The 21503-nt window shown below is 45.6% G+C and overlaps 1 protein-coding gene across 26 annotated transcripts in view; it reads left to right on the plus strand.

The window, feature by feature from the left end:
* The window catches only part of TENM1 (teneurin transmembrane protein 1), a 1198498-nt gene that overhangs the window by 1016804 nt on the left and 160191 nt on the right, over positions 1 to 21503 (plus strand). For all 26 annotated transcript variants that reach the window (XM_053273541.1, XM_053273531.1, XM_053273550.1 and 23 more), the window contains 4 exons: positions 1528 to 1738; positions 6392 to 6493; positions 7568 to 7762; positions 9681 to 9881. In XM_053273541.1, coding sequence (XP_053129516.1) covers positions 1528 to 1738; positions 6392 to 6493; positions 7568 to 7762; positions 9681 to 9881 — 709 coding nt within the window. The remainder of the gene's footprint in view (positions 1 to 1527; positions 1739 to 6391; positions 6494 to 7567; positions 7763 to 9680; positions 9882 to 21503) is intronic.

Genomic DNA, 21503 nt, shown 5'->3' on the forward strand with positions numbered 1-21503 from the left:
CCTGATATAGCTGTTTCCCATAGTCTGGGAAACATACCAGCGGGGGTTCGAACCGGCAACCTCTGCGCCATTACGTGGCTACACAACATAAGCTAGAGGGCTGGTTTTGCCCACTCCTGTTCTAACCTCTCCTAGCCCCCAATGCCTGTGTCTTTCATAGAGTCCTCCTTTGCCTATGAATCGTAAGAGTACCATGCACAGAAAAGATATCACACTGCAATCTTTATGACAATGTGGAACACCATCAGTTTTATATGGTGTTAACGAAAGAGCTCTCTGTATCCTCTTCTAGAGCCTCAGTTTATTATTGTTGTTTGCTGTTGTTTATTTGTGTAGTGCTTTTCAACAAAAAGTGATCAAAGCAGTCTAAAGGGTTTACAATCTAAAAAGAGTATGCAATAGACATACTAGCAGCAGCCACTGGAGAGGGGCTGGACTGGGCCGGATAGGGACACAATCCCTCATTTCTTCCCTGCAACCCCACTTGGCATGATGGTGATAATTTTCATAGTGTGATGAGAGCTGAATAATTAAGTATTGGGAACATAGGAAGCTGACTTATACTGAGTCAGAACATCGATCCATTTAGCTCAGAATTGTCTTCACTGACTGGCAGTGGCTTTCCAAGGTTTTAGGCAGGAGACTTCCCCAGCCCTACCTGGAGATGCTGCCAGGAGCCAACCTGGGATCTTCTCCATGTAAGCAGATTCTCTGCCGCTGGGCTCTGGCCCTGTACTTGAGGAGGGATATCTTACAGCAGACAGTGTTCACGTGTAGCCACCCAACCAAATGCAAACCAAGACAAATACTGTTTAGCAGAGTGAACAGTTCATGCTCACCACTGCAGTACTGGCTCTCCACCCAAGATTCTAAGTGTATTGAAATCTTGAAATCTTCACTAGGTCGTGGTGGAAACTTTGGTCATGGTGTGTGAACATCCTTAGACTGACTCAGACCATTGGTTCATTTACCCTAATACTCTAGTCTGATGGATATCCGCTTCCCAAGCTCTCTGACAGTGACACGTTTCCCCAAACTTTGCTATCTGAAATCCTTACAACTGGAGGTTGTAAGAATGGAACCTGGAAACTTCTTTATGCAATGTGTATGCTCTGCCACTGAGATGCAGCCTTTCCCTTAAAGATGGGAGCATGTGTTACTTCATTCACAACCCCCCTCGTTCTTCTCTGCATTTGATGACCGGCCAAGAGGTTTCCCCGGAGAGGTGTATTTCATTGGCTAAGTGTAATTGCCTACATTTTGAGCACCAACTTGACAGCTGGTTAAAGTACTTGTTCAAGTTGTTCTAATTACACCCGCATTTCGACTCCAGCCAGATCATTGGCACCACATTTACGGGAAACACTAAAACAGGTTTCTTGTAGCTGTCTATCGGGGGAAATACATTGTAAAGATCCTAAACATTTCACTTAGAACTCATTCTAGGCTGAAAAGGGCAAGACACCTGCATTTGAAGAGAGAAAACAAAATTCTATTGGATCTCTTTTTACCATTATTTTTTTCCAGTTTGACTTCGTGAAATTGATGGATGGGAAGCAGTTAATTAAGCAGGAACCCAGACATTCTGAGGAATCTCAGCACGCTCCCAGGAATCTGATCTTAACATCAATGCAAGAAACAGGTTTCATAGAATATATGGATCAAGGTGCTTGGCACATGGCATTTTATAACGATGGCAAGAAAATCGAGCAAGTGCTTATGTTAACAACAGCAATTGGTAAGATTGGTTTGTTTACTCCTTTTTCTGGTGGCGGAGAGCTTAATGGACATTCGGTTATTTAGACAGAATTTAGCAACCTGACATGTATGATAATTTCCCTCAAACAGAAAGCAGAGTCACCAGGGAGTATGGAAGTTTTTGGGAAAAGATCCTCAAACTCCAAGATCTGAAGAACTAGCAACTTGGGCAGAACTTCATTGTGGTGGAGGGGAAGAAGTTTCTTACCCAAATTCTTGCATGTTGAACTCGTGTGTGGGAATTGTCACTTAGCAATTTTCATGCCGGAACATTTCAAAACTATATTTGAGTTATCGGTCCTGTGTGACTGACTATTCAGGCTGACTCATGCACTTTGAGCCTACAGATGTGAGTAGTAAGTTAAGTTTTCAGTTCTGAAAAGTTTTTTGGGGGAAACTCAAATGCCAAATTTGAGACTGCCCTCTTCATGACAAAGGTGTTATATTATTGGTTTCTGATGTGTGATTTTCCTGCCATTTTGAGTTAGCTTTTGGGAAGTACATTTTTCTCTTGAATATGCAAATTTTGTTTTGGCACAATGTGCTAAGTTTCAAACTGTAAATATAAGTACATAACATAAGAATAGCCCTGCTAGATCAGGCTGAAGGCCTATCTAGTCCAGCATCCTGTTTTATACAGTGGCCCAACAGACGCCTCCAAGAATCCCACAGGGGTTGAAGGCATGCCCCCTCTCCTGCTGTTGCTCCTCTGCAACTGGTATTTAGCGGCTTCTTGCCTCTGAGGCCTATAGCCACCAGACTAGAAGCCATTGATAGACCTGGCCTCCATGACTTTGTCTAAGCCCCTTTTGCTGGACTAGATAATTTTGCTGCAGCTCTCTTGGAAAACAGAATCTCATTAAAAGTGCAAGCAGTCTAGGCAAATCCGATTTTATATCCCCATAATGAAAGGCTAGAAGTTGCTGGTTAGGGCATTATTCATTTCCTAAATATTTGGAAAGCTGAATCAAAATAAGAGTTTACACCTCTGTTCTATAGTCAGGCACTTTGCACATGTTTTGCTTTAACACTAACTGAAACCTGTGTGAATTTGCAAGTGTGGTGTTTTGGGTGGCGTCGCTTCTGTGAGCCCTTCTTCCTCATTCGTTGTTGCAAACTTCCTGTTCATATCTCCACTATTAGAGCCAGTGAGTGCTAGACTAGACCTGGGAAGACCCGAGTTCAAATCCCCCTTCAGCCATGAAACTCACAAGGACAATGAGGGGATAGTTACCGAAGGACAGGCAGCGTCCAGAGAAGGGAGCTCTACAGTAGATCAGTGCTTGATTCTGCAGCATCTTATCGACAAATACTTTGCACGGCCGTATGGTGCCCTGTCTGTCGCATTCATAGATTTTAAAGCGGCGTTTGATTCGACAGCTAAGGACAGACTATGGAGGGAATTGGAGGTCTCTTCCATAGACCGTTGCCTCTTGGCCCTTATACATATGCTACATGATAACAACAGGCTTATGGTGAGATACAGTACCCAGGGCCATTTAACACAGAGGATACCTGCTCAGCAGTGAGTGAGACAGGGTTGCATTTTGGCCCCCCTCCTCTTCATTTTTTATATAAACTCATTGACTCACTTTCTATTAGAGTCAGATTTCCATCCTCCAAAATGAGGCTAGCCACAAGTTCCAGTGCTGCTGTATGCAGATGACATAGCAATTCTCTCCTTTACAGAGATAGGCTTGCACAGAGCCCTTTGAAAATTTGCTACATACTGCTGAGAGGAAGAACTAGAAATTAACTGTCTGAAGACCCAAATAATGGTGTTCCGGAATAAATTTGTGCAGCATAAGTGGTAAATTGATGGCCAAGATATAGAACAAGTCAAGTTCTATAAGTATTTGGGTGTGGTTTTCCACACCCAAATGTGGGAGGAGAGCTGGTCTTGTGGTAGCCAGCATGACTTGTCCCTCTAGCTAAGCAGGGTCTGCCCTGATTGCATTTGAATGGGAGACTAGATGTGTGAGCGCTGTAAGATATTCGCCTTAGGGGATGGGGCTGCTCTGGGAAGAGTATCTGGATGCTTGCATGCAGAAGGTTCCAAGTTCCCTCCCTGGCATCTCCAAGATAAAGCTGAGAGAGATTCCTGCCTGTAACCTTGGAGAAGCCGCTGCCAGTCTGTGTAGACAATACTGAGCTTCAATTACCTAGAGCTTCATCTAGGAAATTTTAGAGCCGCCCCCTGCCCCCACCGCTGCATCATCCCTTTATATATACACACACATATACTGGGACACATGCAGTATTTTTAAACACGTGGGTTCTTGAGGGCACAAACAGCAGCTGAACTCACAAGAATATAACAACAAGAAATATTTATAAATTGCTTTTCAACAAAAGTTTCCAAAGCAGTTTACATGCAGAAATAATGAATAAATAAGATGGCTCCCTGTCCCTAAAGGGCTCACAATCTAAAAAGAAACATCAGATAGACACCAGCAACAGTCACTGGAGGTCCTGTGCTGGAGGTGGATAGGGCCGGTTACTCTCCCCCTGCTCAGTAAAGAGAATCACCACATTTAAAAGGTGCCTCTTTGCCCAGGTATATTTATGCAAATCTGCATTAGTAGAAACATTTCAACATGCAACTTAACCTATTCCCATACCACATATTTTGCTTGACTGCCCAGTGCCGCGTGGTCCAGCGGTGCGGGACGGCGACCACCCAGGGCAGACTAAAGAGGATTGTGGGGCTCACAGCAGGTATGGAGGCTTCTGCCCAGAAGTCCAGGGAGAAGAGCACCTCTGGGTGACTGATGTGGCAGGGATGGGACTTCCCTCCCCCCCCCCGCTTTGCCCTGTTGTACACGGTGACCAAGGGTCACTTTTAGAACATTTGAAGAGGGCTTCTGGAGTTCTGCATGTGTGGTGAAGGTCTCTTTACACAGCCAAGCTTCCTATGGCAGAAAGACTGTTAGGGCTGCAACTCAATTCAATTCCTTGATTACAGTCCTGGACCAGTATCGACACAATATGCATCCTCTCTAATAAAACGCTTGGTGTCCGTCCGTGGACGGACACCAAGCGTGCGTTCGTGCCTCAACTGTTCTGAGCATGCTCAGAACAGTCCAAGAGAGACACGACCGCCAGCACCCGGCGGCCATGTTGGGCGGCCACAAACGGCCGCCCCGAAGAAGCCGGGACTGCGGAGGAGGGAGAGACTGGCTGAGGCGGCGGCAGAGCCACCGCCTCGGCCATTAGCGGCGGCAAAGGACCGAGCGCCAGGAGCCACCAAACATCTTGGGTGGCCAGAAAGAGCCGCCCCAGGAAGACAGGAATGGGCCCGGGCAGCGGAGGGCCCGGCCAGAGCCGCGGGCCGCGGCGGGTGGCGGGCCCGCCAGAGCCCTGGGTGGCTGGCCCGGCCGGAGACACGGGCCATGGTGGGTGGCAGGAGGGGGAATGGCGGCGGGGGTCCAGACCGGCCCAGGGAGACGAAAATGCTGCCGCCGCCGAAGTCCCACCCTCCCTCCCAACTTCCGAAACCACCTTACCCCGGCCCGTGACAGTTGAGGAAAGGAAGAGCTCAATTGAAGAGGGAAAGAGGAGCTCGCAAGCAGTGCTCCTCCCTCTACAAAGGCTCTGCCCGAACTGGCGCTTTAGGCGGAAAGGACGCAAGAGGCGTCCTTTCCGCCCCAAGCGCCAGTTCGGAAAGAGGCTTTGTAGAGGGAGGAGCACTGCTTGCGAGCTCCTCTTTCCCTCTTCAATTGAGCTCTTCCTTTCCTCAACTGTCACGTGCCGGGGTAAGGTGGTTTCGGAAGTTGGGAGGGAGGGAGGGAGGGTGGGACTTCGGCGGCAACGGCGGCGGCAATACTTTAAAAAAAAAAGGGGGAGAGGAAAAGGCTAGCGCCCGTTATTATAACGGGCTTCAAAATACTAGTCATACATAATACCCCTCTAACCATGCACCTCAATAGCAAATAAACCATTGCGTTAACCGTTCACTATACATTAATATTTAACGCTATCTCTAATTATCTAATTAATTGTTGATCAAAATTTCCCGGTGAATCTGCGCAGCAGTAGAGCAAAACTTACATTATCTGTGAAGTGACCTGACCGGTCAGACAGTAAATCTCCAATGCAGGTTTCATCCCCGCCATCACTGGACAGCTTTACTTAAAAGCAGAAATATCAAAGAAACCTACAAATGCGGATAAAATCTACAGGGGCTGCAACTACATTCCACCCAACCTATTCCTAATGAGGAGTGACGGAAATAGCAACGAGTCGTGTGAAGTGTACTGAATTGTGGCTCGACAAATACATCGGCACTTCAGGGACTTTCAGTGATGGCAAACTGTGTAGGCATGTTCAGGGTAGCCCCTTCCACCCACACTGTAGTAGCTTTCGAAATGAAGCACCACTTCTTATTCTGACCTTATATCCTAATAAGACGTGGGTTTGGGGCGTTATAGGAATATGTTAAATAAGTAGAATAGTAAGTATTAGTTGCTTGGACAGATAGTTTATTCCCAGCTGCCTGTGAATACCATGATTTGTTGTGCCGCTGCTCTCCTCTGAAGCTGGAGGAGCGCCCTGCAAATGATTGTGCTGACGGTCTCTTCTCGGTTCAGAAGTGGTTTGTTTGACCTCCTTTGCCATATCTTTGTTTACACAGAAGTTATGGATGACTGCTCCACTAACTGCAATGGGAATGGAGAATGCATCTCTGGCCACTGCCACTGTTTCCCAGGATTCCTTGGCCCGGATTGTGCACGAGGTAGAGCTTCCCTTTTGAAGAAGAAGGGTGTAACTGCTGTTTACTGTACCTCTAGTCCAAAAGTCAGACCCACAAATTTTGGGCAAGGAGAGCTGATCTTCTGGTAGCAAGCATGAATTGTCCCCTTTGCTAAGCATGGTCCACCTTGATATCATTTGAATGGGCGACTTACATGTGTGAGCCCTGTAAGAGATTCCCCTGAGGGGATGGGGCCGCTCTGGGAAGAGCACCTGCCTGCTTGCATGCAGAAGGTTCCAAGTTCCCTCCCTGCCTGGCAGCATCTCCAAGATAGAGCTGAGAGATATTCCTGCCTGCAACCTTGGAGAAGCCGCTGCCAGTCTGTGTAGACACTACTGAGCTAGATGGACCCATGGTCTGAGTATATGGCGGCTTCTATGTTCCTATGGCCATTGGTAGCGTCTCAGGGGACAAATGCTAATAGGGATATTTTGCAATGGCTACCCTTCTAGGGATGGAAGGTGGGTGATAGCATTGTTGCACTTACAGCTTTCTCTGTGTTATCACCCTTCTTTTATCCTGACATTGAAACAATTAAGGTAAAACTGCAGTCTTTTTTGCACAGAGGAAAGAGATAGGGTCAGGAATAAGGTAGCGATGGACAAATTGTTGTACCCTCACCATGCAGTAATCTTTGGAGAACATTTCTATTCCCCTGACAACACTGATTAAAATTTTGCAGTAGTTTTTGTGCTTTTAAAGCTTTTAACACTCCATTGCCAATTTGGCTTTTGCAGCCTGATGGTCAGGACAAAGAAAGCATGGGAACACATTTAGAGCTGAAAGTACTGCAGGGCTATCCATTTCTAGGCATGTGGATGGAACTTGTCAAAAACCACAGTGAGAATTTGTCCCCAGATGGTACTGACCACCCCAGCTGACTCATCTATCACAGTACTCTAGTAATTTTGAAGGGTGGCAAAAAGGTCGTAATGCTGGCACTTGGATTTGTGCACGACAAGATAAGTGGCTTTAAAACGTCCACCGGATGTCATGACTGAAGAGATCTTTGCACTCTTATGGAGCCATAAACAGTGAGTTGTTTATTGTCTTCAGATTCCTGCCCGGTGCTCTGCAGTGGAAATGGGGAATATGAGAAGGGCCATTGTGTGTGTCGGAATGGATGGAAAGGACCTGAGTGTGATGTTCCAGAAGAGCAGTGCATTGACCCCACTTGTTTCGGCCATGGCACTTGCATCATGGGAATCTGCATCTGTGTCCCCGGATACAAAGGAGAGATCTGTGAGGAAGGTCCGTGCCCTGTTCATTCTTTGGGTTTCTGTCTCGGAAGTGCTAAATATTCAAGTAGTTAAGGAGCTGCATGGGAGTTCCTAAAGGTGCAATCACAAATTCCACTAAGATGGTTAAATACAGGTTATAGCCTAATTACCTAAAAAGAAGAGGACTCTGAATTTAAGATGACTCCTCTGATTTCTAACATGAAAGAACTTGGAAAAATCCTAGTCTTGGATTCAGGTAAATACAGTAGGTTAAAAAGCCAATGTGGCTGCACAAAAAGCTGAGAGATGAGCTGAAAGAAGAATGGATCCCCAAGGATGAATACAGGCAAGTACCCTAAATTTGTAGGGGCAGTATCATAGAGGCCAACGCTCAGAAAGAAATAAGACTGGTGAGGGATACGAAGAGAACATACTAAGAAATATGACAGGAAGGGTCATTTTCAGGGATGTTCGATCTTAAATATTTATATATCGCTTTTCAATAAAAGCTCTCAACACAGTGTACATAGAGAGAGAATAATAAGGAAAAGGTTCCCTGTCCTCAAAGTGCTCACAATCTAAAAAGAAACACAAAGCAGACAGCAGCAACAGCCACTGGTTGGAAACGTCTTTGTTAATTGAAAGGCTGCATCTCTGTTACATGGAGATTACAACAGTGGTAATTGCATAGATCAATTGGACATACCCTAATGGTAGGAGATTGAAGGAGCTTATTGACAATAGCTGATGAATTCACTTAGTGTCTTTATCTAAAGAAAGCTCAACATAAACAGATCTATAAATGGTTTATGACATTTCAGAAATGGAATGAAATCTATAAAATAAACTCAGTTGGAAATCTGAGTTGATAGATGCTGATTTTGTCAGTGTATAACAGGGTTGTCCTAGAGCTAGTGGATGCCAGGATATCTGTGTGTGATCTGTGATATTGTAGTTAACAAAAGATTTAAGTTAACTAAAGTCTTATTGGGCTTTGTTTATGTGACAAAGGTGATTTTAAAAAATATTAATTTATTAATTGCTGTAAAAATGGTATTTGCTAGACATCAGCAATATTTGGTCATATATGATATTCAGTAAAAATGTTGGGTGGAAAACACTGTTTATACATATTAACAGATTGAGAACTGTAAATTAGTAGCTTATAAATGAGAGGGGTACTTGCAGATCTTGGATAAGGTGATAAGAGCAGTGTAATTAGTTGGCTTTTGAAAGTTCAAGATACAGTTGTACCTCGCTATACACGGATCCAGCATCTGTTGTTTTGCATATCCACAGTTGGGTAATTAACACCTGACTTCAGCATCCGGGGTGGGGGTGGGGATGAACTGGCAGGAAAAGGGTTAATTCTACACATCCATGGGTCGAAGGTGGCCAGAAATGACCCCGGAGGTCATTTCTGGCTGCCATTTTATGGAGGAGAGCCATTTTATGGCTCATTTGTTTTTTTTAAAAAACAACAACATGATTTTTCATGGAATTTCAGGGACTTTGGGACTTGAGGGTGGGCATCCTTGGGCTCCCAAAGACCTGTGGAACACAGTGGGGCAATTTATTTGGCCAGTTTTCGCACTTTTCTGGTGCTTTGAGTTTTTGTTGTTGTTTTGTTTTGGTTTTGGTTTTTTAGTCTGGGAACCTAAATTCCATGATCCCATAGACTCAATGCCTTATTATCCACAGTTTCGTTACCCATGGTAATATGCGGGAACAGAACTGCTGTGGCTAATGAGGTACCGCTGCATGTTTTGGTTCTAAACTATGGTTGCAGTGATGTCTGGTTTGATATGTGGTCTGAACTGACCCGCTGTGTAGAAGGGCCAGCTCCATTTATCCACATCATCATGGTAGATTACCGCAAATGCATGTGTTCTGTTATTTATCCATTTTCTTCTTAGAATGCTTATTTTCTTCTCCTCCTTCCTCTCCAGCGGACTGTTTAGATCCTATGTGTTCTGGACATGGAGTTTGTGTTCAAGGGGAGTGCCATTGCTCTATGGGATGGGGAGGAGTCAACTGTGAGACCTCCCTTCCTGTCTGCCAAGAACAATGCTCAGGGCATGGCACCTTTCTGCTGGACACTGGAGTGTGTAACTGTGACCCCAAGTGGACAGGTTCTGACTGCTCAACAGGTAAAATTACATTTTCTTGTTAATTAATCCTACCCAAGATGATTAGAGTAGATTTGGCTTTAAAAACAAACAAATGCAACAGAGACTGTTTATCATTCTAATGTGTGTAATGTCAACTCTAGTTGTCACAAGCACTTCTTGGTTTATGGAGGAGACCAGGGGCAATCCTCCAATAAGGCTAGGTGAAGCAGTCACCTCAAGCAGCAGATTATTGGGGTGGCAACCAAACAGCAAGGTGTACTCCGCTGCTACCGTTGGAGCCAGCTCCTCGGGACCAACCTGACCCTTGCAGGCTTTCTAAGAAGCATCTCTTCCACCCTGCTTGTAAAAGACACAAGGAGGGAAAAAGAAGCTGCTGGCAACCTTCCCTCTTCCTTGTCCTTTCCACTTCTCAAATCTTGCAGAGGTCAGTTTTGAAAGGGGGCTGGCCCCTGCCTGGAAAGTGGGGCAAGGCAACATTTGATGCTTCACCTGAGGCACTGCAATACCATGGGTCATCCTTGCAGGAGGAGGCTTTATCTCTGACGTACAAAATACAATCCTGTGCTTTGCAAGGAAGGCTTTCTCTCCAGGCTGGAAGAAGCAGTGATTTTCAGAAGAAAGTATGGGAGCAGAGAAGTGGAAGAGCAGAATAGAATGAGGATAATGCAACTATCAAAGGAAGCAGAGCAGCTTTTTATCCTCACAAAACCCTGTGAGGTGCATTAAATTGAAAATTAATTTGATGCCAGAGGTCACTCTATGGGCTTAATTCTTGAGTAGGTATTTAAACCCAGCTTTCTCACATCCAACCCTCAACACCCTACTAGCGGCCGCACTGTGCTTGTTCTAATTAAAGTTATCCAGAGAGATGTGAACTTCTAATAGTAGGCTTGACAGCCAAGCTCTCTTATCCATGCCACTATGCCAGCTGTGATGATGTATTATCCATTCATAACAAAACATGAGGGTACCTTGAATACCAGCAAGGTTACCCACACAGCAATAGCTTTCATAGACTTCAGTCTAATTCATCAGTTGCAGCCTAATGAATCTGATGTAGTGGACCATATGCTCCATCACTCTTTAAGCTCTTTGTATTTGGTGCAACAGACTCACACAGCTATTTCTCTGGAAATTGTTAAAGAAAAGTAAAAAGCAGACAACTACTGAGTCGGACAAGTGGTCCATCTAGCTCAGTACTGCCTACTCTGACAGGCACTCCAGGATCTAAGGCAGGGATTTTTGTCAGCCCTACCTGGAACATTTCCAGACAGGGTTTTTACCTCAAACCTCCACCGGAAGGGAGTGTGTGCATTTGCACATCAGCCAGATTTACCCTGAAGTCCATGTGAGATCTTTGGGAGCGCTTCGGACAGAATTTGGGCTTTCCCTTCCGAGTTCCACCTCATCCCAATTTATGTCCGAGTTTTACAAAATCCTGTATTTTAGCAGAGTTTTCTGGATAAACTGGAGGGGCTGCAGTGAGGCACTGATGTAAAGTTTTCACATTAACATGATAAGAGAAAGCCAAATGCACTAGGAAGCTGCCTTGCCTTCAACCCAGAGGCAAAGAATGGGAAAACCTGTTTTCAGGCAGCATAGCTACCTTTTTGCTTGTTGAAAGTTTTTGGAGGGTGAACATCTGGGGGCGGGGAGAGGGGAAAGCGGGTTTGCAGAGGGCTTTCCTTACAGAAAATGAGCATGCAATCCAAGCTGGGAAGGGGGCTGCAAAAGCAGAGGTGATGCTGCAGGAAGGCTGAAACATGATTGGGGGAGTGTGTGTGTGTGTGTGTGTGTGTGTGTGTGTGTGTGTGTGTGTGTGTGAGTGAGAGAGAGAGAGAGAGAGAGAGAGAGAGAGAGAGAGAGAGAGAGAGAGAGAGAGAGTGTGTGTGTGTGTGTGTGTGTCATGGAGGGCTAAAGGCCACCTCCAGCCTCAAAGGCAGGATGCTTCTGAGTACCATTTGCAGAGGAGCGAGTAACAGCAGGAGAGAGGGCATGCCCTCAACTCCTGCCTGTGGCTTCCAGCGGCATCTGGTGGGCCACTGTGCAAAACAGGATGCTGGACTAGATGGGCCTCCAGCAAGGCTGTTCTTATGGCAAAAGCCAAGGCTGATGGCTAATAGGCAGTCTGATCCATGAACCAATTAGGCGGCATGGTGTCCCACCTCCTCTAGGAAGCCATTGGCCACAAGCAAAACCTGGAAGCAAGCTGTGTGAGCATACACAAAAGAAAACTCTGAGAAGAGAGAAGAAGGGCTGCTTCCCTATTGCTGTGAGTCTCATCTGAAGTGGCTTCGCTCATCGGATACACCAAGAGCTGAAAGCACAGTCTGGAAAGGCTCCTAGAGATGTCAGAGATTGATCCTCAGACCTTTTGCATGCTAAGCAGATGCTCCACCACTGAGCTATAGCTCCATCTCCTTAAATGCATTGTCTAAACATTACATTTGATATGATTCAGACAGGAACGATTCAAAGGCAGAAACCATCTTCCTAAAAATTGTTGGGTGTAGTCAAGCCTCATGGAAGCTTTGCTCTTGACATCAATGGGATGTGGACTGTACCCTTCAGATATTCTGAGTGTTCTATTCTGTTGGTTCGAGATGTATCCTCTGTACTTTGAAATGAAAAATAATTCTAATATTGACTGCCTTTAATTAGAAAAGACTGACTGACTGCTCTTGATTTCATTATAGGAGGAAAGGTAAAACGAATATTAATTGCCTAAACCCAAGCACACTTTTTAAAGGGCTTTCAAACCCATTTCGTTGCTGATTTGAGTACTACTTTCCCCTAATAAATCTTTTATATCTTTGTTATTTATTTAGTGCATTTATATACCGCCCTATACAAAATGTCCCTGGGCTGTTCACAAATATAAAAGCCATTAAAACATTAACATAATTAAAACAATTTAAAATACAATAAAAACTCTAAAAACCAAAACTTTAAAACTGTAAACCAAAAGCATGTTTTTAGTTCCTTCTTAAAAACATTCAGAGAAGGGGAAACTCTAATTTCATTAGGAAGCGGGATCCAGAGTCCCAGGACGACTCGATAGAAGGCTCCATTTCAAGTTGCCACCAATTGAGCTGATGGCAACCACAACCGGACCTCCCTGGATGACCTTGAGAGGCAGTGAGGTTGATTAACAAGAAGGCGTTCTCTTAAATTTGCTCCTCTCTAATCAACTTGCCTACAATTTGTATTGATTTGTGTAAAAAATTACCCAGAGATTACTGGCCCAAGATTGGTCTCACCCATTCTGCAAAGTATGTGATGAACTTTTGAGAATATAATCTACTAGAGAAGGAAACTGGTGGTACTTGTCACTCCATTAAAAGCACATATTAATTGAAGAGTGAGATACAAAACTCACTCCAAGAGCCATAGAGGAGGAGAGCTGGTCTTGAGGTAGTGAGCATGAATTCTCTCCTCTGCTAAGCAGGGTCCATCTTGGCTTGCATTTGGATAGGTGAATATATGTTAAGTGCTGTCTGCTGTAACATATTGCCCTTAGGGGATGGGATCATAGCTCAGTGGAATAACTGAGTTTGGATCACTTCATGGAGGAGAGGTCCATCAACGGCTACTAGTCGGAGGGCTATAGGGCACCTCCAGCCTCAAAGGCAGAATGCCTCTGAGTACCAGTTGCAGGGGAGTAACAGCAGGAGAGAGGGCATGCCCTCAACTACTGCCTGTGGGCTTCTCAGAGGCATCTGGTGGGCCACTGTGTGAAACAGGATGCTGGACTAGATGGGCTTCCTTGGGCCTGATCCAGCAGGGCTGTTCTTATGTTCTTACGAGGAGCATCTGCTTTTCCTGCAGATGGTCCCGGGTTCAATCCCTGGCAGCATCTCCAGGTAGATCTGGGAGAGGCTCCTGCCAGAAATCTTGGAGAGGTGCTGCCCATCAGTGATGAGACTGAACTAGATGAACCAATGATCTGACTCAGTACAAGTCAGAATAAGTCAGTATAAGTCAGCTTCCTATGTATGTTCCTATGAACCCCATGTGCACATGGTCCTTTTGGATTCAAACCTGCAGATTGTTACAAGACAGTGGGAAAGAGGAGGAATAAGGAGAAGTATCACTGAGTTTCCCCATTTGTTACATGCACACCTTGAATGGATATTCTTCCAAAATACAGAATAGGGCACATGTATGCTGCCTATTAAAGCATATAGCTTGTTTACGGATGGAGACTGTAATCTCCATTCAAGAGATTGCGAGGAGCTCCAAAAGGATCTCTGCAAACTAGGGGAGTAAGCAACAAAATGGCAAATGTTAGCAAGTGTAAAGTTCTGCGTATTGGGGCAAAAAAAAACCCAACCCCAACATGACATATATGTTGACGGTAACTGAGCTGTCAGTGACTGACCAGGAGAAGGATCTTGGGGTCATAGTGGTTAGCTCGTTGAAAGTGTCGACTCAATGTGCGGCAGCTGTGAAAAAGGCCAATTCTATGCTGGGGACCATTAGGAAGGGGGTTGAACATAAAAATGCTAATATTATAATACCCTTATACAAATCTATGGTGTGGCCACATTTGGAGTTCTGCATTCAGTTCTGGTCACCATAACTTGAAGATGACATTGTAGAACTGGAAAAGGTGCAGAAAAGGGCAACCAAGTTTATCAGGGGCCTGGCGCACCTTCCTTATTAGGCTAGGATACAGCATTTGGGGCTTTTTAGTTTAGAAAAAAGGTGACCGAGGGGAGACATGATAGAGGTCTAAAATCATGCATGGGGTGGACAAAGTTAATACATATAACACTTGAACCAGGGGCCATCCACCACAGTGCCAAGATCCCTTTTGTTGTCAGTCACTGATACCTTAGACTCCAGCAGCATCTATGGGAAGCTGGCGGGTTTTGTCCCATTATGCATCACTTACTCTTGCTTACGTTGAACCTCATTTGCCATTTTGTTGCTCAGTCCCCTGGTTTGGCTCTGTTTTGGATTTTACTAACCCCTGCTAACTGGGCAAAGAGGCACATTTTTAATGTGGTGATTCTCTTTATTTAGCAGGGGGAGATCCACCCCCAGCACAATACCTCCAGTGACTGTTGCTGGTGTCTGTCTTATGTTTCTTTTTAAATTATGAGCCGTTTGGGGGCAGGGATCCATCTTATTAATTTATTTGTTATTTCTCTATGTAAACCACTTTGGAAATGTTTGTTGAAACGCGGTATATAAATATTTGTTGTTGTTGTTATTGCCCTTAATAGTTTGGTTGAAAAACATTGACTTTCTTAAGGTGTAAAGATGTCACCATAAACCCTATTGAAATGTGTAGCAAGTCCTTCAGAACTTTGGCCAGAATCCCAAGCATAAAAATTTAATTCAGAGATACCTTGGTTCAACGACAAATAATCAATTGTCCAATGGCAAGTGGGTGCCTGCCAATACCAAAGTTAATTCTGGCCTGTCTAGGCCACTTGCTTTGGGGAATCTTTATTGCCATTTCCTTCCATGAGTGAATTTCTCCTCAGAGGCTTATCTTCCTGATTTTACTACAGTCCACGCACCCCATTCATTCTCTGCTTAAAATGAGCTGCTTTTATGTAGCTCCCCTTTCTACAGAATAAGTCATGGAGAAAGATATACACTGGAAGAAATTGCCTTCTGTGGTCGTCAGATTATTGAGAAACACGTTTACAGAGCTTCTTAGCCCGGAGTATAAATCTGAAATGACTCCTCTGTGTAGCTGCTCTGTGTACGGAATGGAAACCAAATAATTGAGATAAATGTGGATAGGGACAGTGCTTGACCAGGAAATCCGTACAGATATAGGCTCACAGTGAGATGGCTCAGGTGAATTCAGAATTCACACAACTCTCTCTTCCTTCACAGGAAGCCCCCTGACTTCCCAAAATGGCTTTGTTGAGGGAACCTTATGAGGACTGGATCACCGGGGAGGGGGGAGGCTGCACAGGAGCATGGGTTCCGGAGTGTGGTCTAAAAATGGGTTCCAGAGCATGGCACACAATGGGCAGGGAGAGCAGATCTTATGGTAGCAAGCATGGATAAGCTTGAAATGTCCCCTTTGCTGAGCAGGGTCTGCCCTGGTTTACATGTAAAAGTCATTTCCCTTTGAGGATGGGGCCACTCTGGGAAGAGCATCTGCATGCTTACATACAGAAGTTCCCAAGTTCCCTCCCTGGCATCTCCAGACAGGGCTGAAAGAGACTCCTGTCTGTAACCTAAGAGAAGCCACTGCCAGCCTGTGTAGACAACACTGGGCTAGATGACCAAGGGTCTGACTTGGTATAAAGAAACTTCTTATGTTCTTATGATATGGCCACCTTGCTGAAGCTAAGCAGTTCTGGATGGGAGATCAGTGTATAGAGGAGGAGAGCTGGTCTAGTGGTAGCAAGCAGGAATTAACCTTTTGCTGAGCAAGGTCTGCCCTAATTTGTATTTGGATGGGTGATTACATGTGAGCATTCTCTGCTGTAAGATATTCCCCTTAAAGCAGGGATCCTCAACGTTGGGCCCCCAGATGTTCTTGGACCAACTCCCATAATCCCCAGGCCCAGTGGCCTTTGTCTGGGGATTATGGGAATTGAAGTCCAAGAACATCTGGGGGCCCAACGTTGAGGATCCCTGCCTTAAAGGATAGGGCCGTAGCTCAGTTGTAGGGCAACTGCTTTGCATGCAGAAGGTCTCAGGTTTACTTCCTTGCATCTCCATTGCAGGGCTGGGAAAGACTGCCTGCCTGTAATCTTGGATCTGTTTCCATGTTCTCTCCTCTTCCATGCTCATAGGAACCTTTAATGGAACTGGCCCAGGGGTGATTGGTTGGCACCCCAAATGTCCAGGCTATGTGAGGAATTAGCTGTTAAAGGGGTCAGCTCCCCCAGTTTTAATTTGTGCAAATGTTTGGACTCAAGAAATGACTGGATTTGAGACCAGGATATAGTTATTATTATTATTTGATTATTTTTACATTTATATCCTGCTCTTCCTCCAAGGAGCCCAGAGTGGTGTACTACATACTTGAGTTTCTCCTCACAACAACCCTGTGAAGTAGGTTAGGCTGAGAGAGAAGTGACTGTCCCAGAGTCACCCAACAAGTCTTGTGGCTGAATGGGGATTTGAACTCGGGTCTCCCCGGTCCTAGTCCAGCACTCTAACCGCTGAAATAAGGGGGGTACAGGAAGGGAATTGTGTGATTAGATCAATAAAAATTTGCTAAGCAGTTTAACTACAATGAGGCATTTTTAACTTAAAGAGCAATAAAGTACGTTTCTAATTAAACTAACTTCAATGAGGCATTTTAGCTTAAGGTCTAATTGTGTTAAGTTTACCAGGCAGGGAAGAGAAAGAAGGCTTGAGATAGAGAGATGGGGTTGGATTTAAGAAAGGGGAGCAGAAATCGGTTTGAGACCCAAGGAGTGGCCAAGGCTTATATTCACCTGATCTAGATGACAAGATTTCTGGGCTGCAGAATCTCACTCCTCAGCGTGACGGGAAGCAGGAGGGGTGTAGAAGTTAATATAAGGAGGGATGCCCACAAAATGGCTTCTCCATGGGTCCAGCTTCCTATAGGTGTGAGGCACGCTGGATGGATTGGCACAAGGACCGATCCAGATAGTGATATCAAGCTCTTTGTGGTGGGTTGCAAGAGAGCATTTGGGATGCTCAGTGGGGTCCCAAGTATAGCATATGAGGGAGCATGAAGATTGCTTGCTGGGATCCTTGGAGTCTCCAGTGCATAGGACGGGAGAGCACGAAGATTGTAGAGAGTATCTGATGGAGTCCCAAGTGTAAAGCACAAGGGAGCCCTTGTTGTAGTGTGGGTTAGAGCCCTGAGTGAGAGGCACAGGGGAGCACACTGGGTCATGGAACTGGGGATACTTATATCCCAAAACATGCCTTGGGGGCACATTCCTGTTGTCATGCTGTGCTGTCTAGAATTGTCCGGGTGGGCCTGCATGGAATTCATTGTGCCTGATGGTTCTTCCTGGGTGTGACAATGTGGGGTTTGCCTTCTGTATGCAAGGCTGGTTGTGATGAAAGTCAGAGTATGCAGGTGCGCGGAAGAGAGGGATGGGCTTTCTAACAATCCTATCAATAGTTTCAGTGGGTACACCTCTGAGGAAACCTCACTGCCTCGTCATCTCCTCTGTACTGGGGAGATTATTATTTCGCTAGCTTAACTGCCTTTCTTCCTGCTGGTGCAATCGGTCAGTTAACGAGCGTTATCTCCTGTGAGGGGAGGGGAGTGAGGTGGTTCACTCTAAATACAGGGTGTCCTTGAAAGTTAACTCGATATAGTTAACTCTCGAGTCTACTTAGCTGGGACCCCCACATAGGAAGGGGGTATGGTTCTGATCCCCGTTTCAATTTGCTTTGTTTGCAACCAAATCTAGGGGCAACTGCCAACTAAACTGCAACCAAATCTAGGGGCACTGCCAACTAAACGACCTGTCCCCATGTGTACTATAAACTAGGAGCTCGCATTGTGGTGCAGCTCCTGAGCATATCTAGAGTGCAGTCTCCAAGCCTGGAGATCCAAGCCAACAGGGAGGCTCCTGGGAGCCGTGTAGAATAAATGTAGCTGGTAACAGAACATTGGAAGCTGCCTTATATAGAGTCAGGCCGTTGGTCCATCTTACCTCAGTACTGTGTGCACTGACTGGCAGTGGCTATCCAAGGTTTCATGCAGGAGTCCTTCCCAGGGATTGAACCTGGGACCTTCTGCACACAAAGCAGGTGCTCTACTACTGAGCTACAGCCTCATCCTAAAATTAATGATGGGAAATACCCCTGAAATGCACTGATTTCTCCCAGTAACTATAGGGAGGCATGGAATTTCCATATGGCCATTGGAGAGGAGAGCTGGTCTTGTGGTAGCAAGCATGACTTGTCCCCATAGCTAAGCAGGGTCTGCCCTGGTTGCATATGAATGGGAGACTAGAAGTGTGAGTACTGGAAGATATTCCCCTCAGGGGATGGAGCCGCTCTGGGAAGAGCAGAAGGTTCCCAGTTCCCTCCCTGGCTTCTCCAAGATAGGGCTGAGAGAGAGTCCTGCCTACAACCTTGGAGAAGCCGCTGCCAGTCTGTGAAGATAATACTGAGCTAGATAGACCAATGGTCTGACTCAGTATATGGCAGCTTCCCATGTTCCTATGACATTCAGTGCTTACCGTTGCCATTTGGTCTATCTAGTTCAGTATTGTCTACACTGATTGGCAGCAGCTTTCCTAGCTCTCAGGCAGGGGTCTTTCCCAGCCTTACCTGGAGATGCTGCCAGGAACTGAATTTGAGACTCCCTCATGCAAAGCAGATGCTCTGCCATTGAGCTAAGACCCCATCCCAATTGAACTTACTTAGACTAGGGGGGAAATATAGCTCATCTGTCTAAAACTATGGAAATCAAAATATAAAGTCAGCAGATGGCAGGAAATAAAACCCCACTCAGTCATTGTCTCAGCATCTTTGGAGCTCTCGCCCTGTGGTTCTTGTGTAAATTTGTTTTCAAGAGAAGGAAAGTGTGAATCCTGTAGAGGAGGTCTGTCTCCAAATTACAGGGATTTTTTAAAAAATTGCAGTTGTTATAAAAACAGTTATATTCAGTGATTCTATGATTTGCCCAAAGTTAACCTGTGGCTCACCAGCATGGTGTTTTATTTTACTGTTCATGCATTTGAAAGACCCACAGAGCTGTGGTTTGGTTGAAGAAAAGCTCTGTTCATTCACCTGCATTTCGTGGCATTTCCTTCACTGCTCTTCCTGACTGGATTGCCCTCTTCTTCCCTCTATGCCTGGCTCATGTTATCAATCATGATCTGCAAGAAACTTATAAAGACTCATCTCTCTGCTCAAGGTTTCCCCATACGATTTCCTTCCCCTTCCATCTTTGCATTTCCTCTTGTGAGCACGTCCCTTCTTATCCTGAGTTAGTGGTTGTCCATTTGTAGCCTACTTTCCAGTAGAAATCACACTGAGATCACCCAGCATTCTCTCTGTGTGTGTGGGTCCATCTGTCTGTCTGTGTCCACCCCCCCCATCAACTTCGCAATGCCTGGGCCAATATGAATCAAATTGGGTACAGTTGTACGGACACATAGGGACACATCAACGGCATAGTTTGTGTTGATGTCATCCACCCCGGTCCAAGTTGGCAAACGCATACACTTTTGAGGCTCGAGTGGGCTAACTTGTGAAGCACCTGATTTGAACCAAATTTAGGGGTGTGCACGGAACCGCGGAGCTGCGGTCCGGCACTGGGGTGGGGGGTTACTTTAAGGCGCGGGAGGGTTTACTTACCTCTCCCACCGCTTTCCCCCCTCCGGTGCCCGTATTTCATGGAATAATGGTTCTTACTATTTCCTCGAGCGCCCCTTCACTCTGCTGCAGCGATTGTTTTAGTAATACGCGCGCACGTACTTTCTTAAGTAAACGGAGCGGCAGGATATCTTCCTGCCGCCCCTTCTTCCGTTTCGCTTTGCTGCAAAGTGCAGCAAAGCGGAAGAAGGGGCAGCAGGAAGATATCCTGACGCTCCATTTACTTAAGAAAGTATGTGTGTGTGCGCACACACAAAAGGCTTCTTAAAGCCTTTTTGCACTTTATGCCATGACGCCAAGCGGAGGAAGGGGCGGCAGGGAGGTATCCTGTCGACCCATTACTAAAACAATCACTGCAGCAGAGCGCTGGAGAAGGGGCGCTCGAGGAAATAGTAAGAACCATTATTCCATGAAATACGGGCACCGGAGGGAGGAAAGCGGTGGGAGGGGTAAGTAAACCCTCCTGCGCCCTTAAGGGGACCCCCCACCCTGAACCACCCGAATCCGAACCGCCCAGGTCCGAACCGGTCTGGAGGCGTATAGAATGGCCTCCGGATCGGTCCGGGAACATCACTAACCAAATTTGCTACAGCTGTAGAGACCCATAGGGATGCCCTAATGGTGTGGTGTGTGATGATGTCATCCACTCCATTTCAAGGTGGCTGCCTGAACATCTGAGGCACAAGCGGGTAAATTTGTGGACTGTCTACCCAATTTAAATCAAATTAGGTACAGTTGCAGTGAGTGACACACAGGGACACCTCAACGGTGTAGTTTGTGATGATGTCATCCACACTGATTCAAGATGGCGGATGCATAAACCTTTGAGGCACAAGTGGACTAACTTGTGAACCACCTAACCAATTTGAACCAGATTTGCTATAGCTGTAGGGAGACATAGGGATACCTCAACAGCGGTTTGTGATGATGAAATCCACCCCAATCCAAGTTGGTGGTTGTATGAATGTCTGAGGCGCAAGCCGACTAATTTGTGAACTGTCTAACCCATTTGAACCAAAATGAGTACAGTTGCAATGAGTGACACACGGGAACACCTCAATGGCATAGTTTGTGACAATGTCATCCATCCGCCATTGAGATACACTAACTTGTAGACAGTAATAAATTTGAACCAAATTTGCTACAGCTATATGGACACATAGGGATGCCCCAATATGTGGTTCGTTATGATGTCATCCACCCCGGACCAAGATGGTGGACTTGTTAACTTTTGAGACATAGGTGTGCTAACTTGAGGACTGTCTATCCAATTTGAACCAAATTTGGTACAGTTGTAGTGAGTGACAAACAGGGACACCTCAATGGTGTAGTTTGTAATGATGT

Source organism: Hemicordylus capensis, chromosome 11 (genome assembly GCF_027244095.1).
Source record: "Hemicordylus capensis ecotype Gifberg chromosome 11, rHemCap1.1.pri, whole genome shotgun sequence".
Lineage (NCBI taxonomy): Eukaryota > Metazoa > Chordata > Lepidosauria > Squamata > Cordylidae > Hemicordylus > Hemicordylus capensis.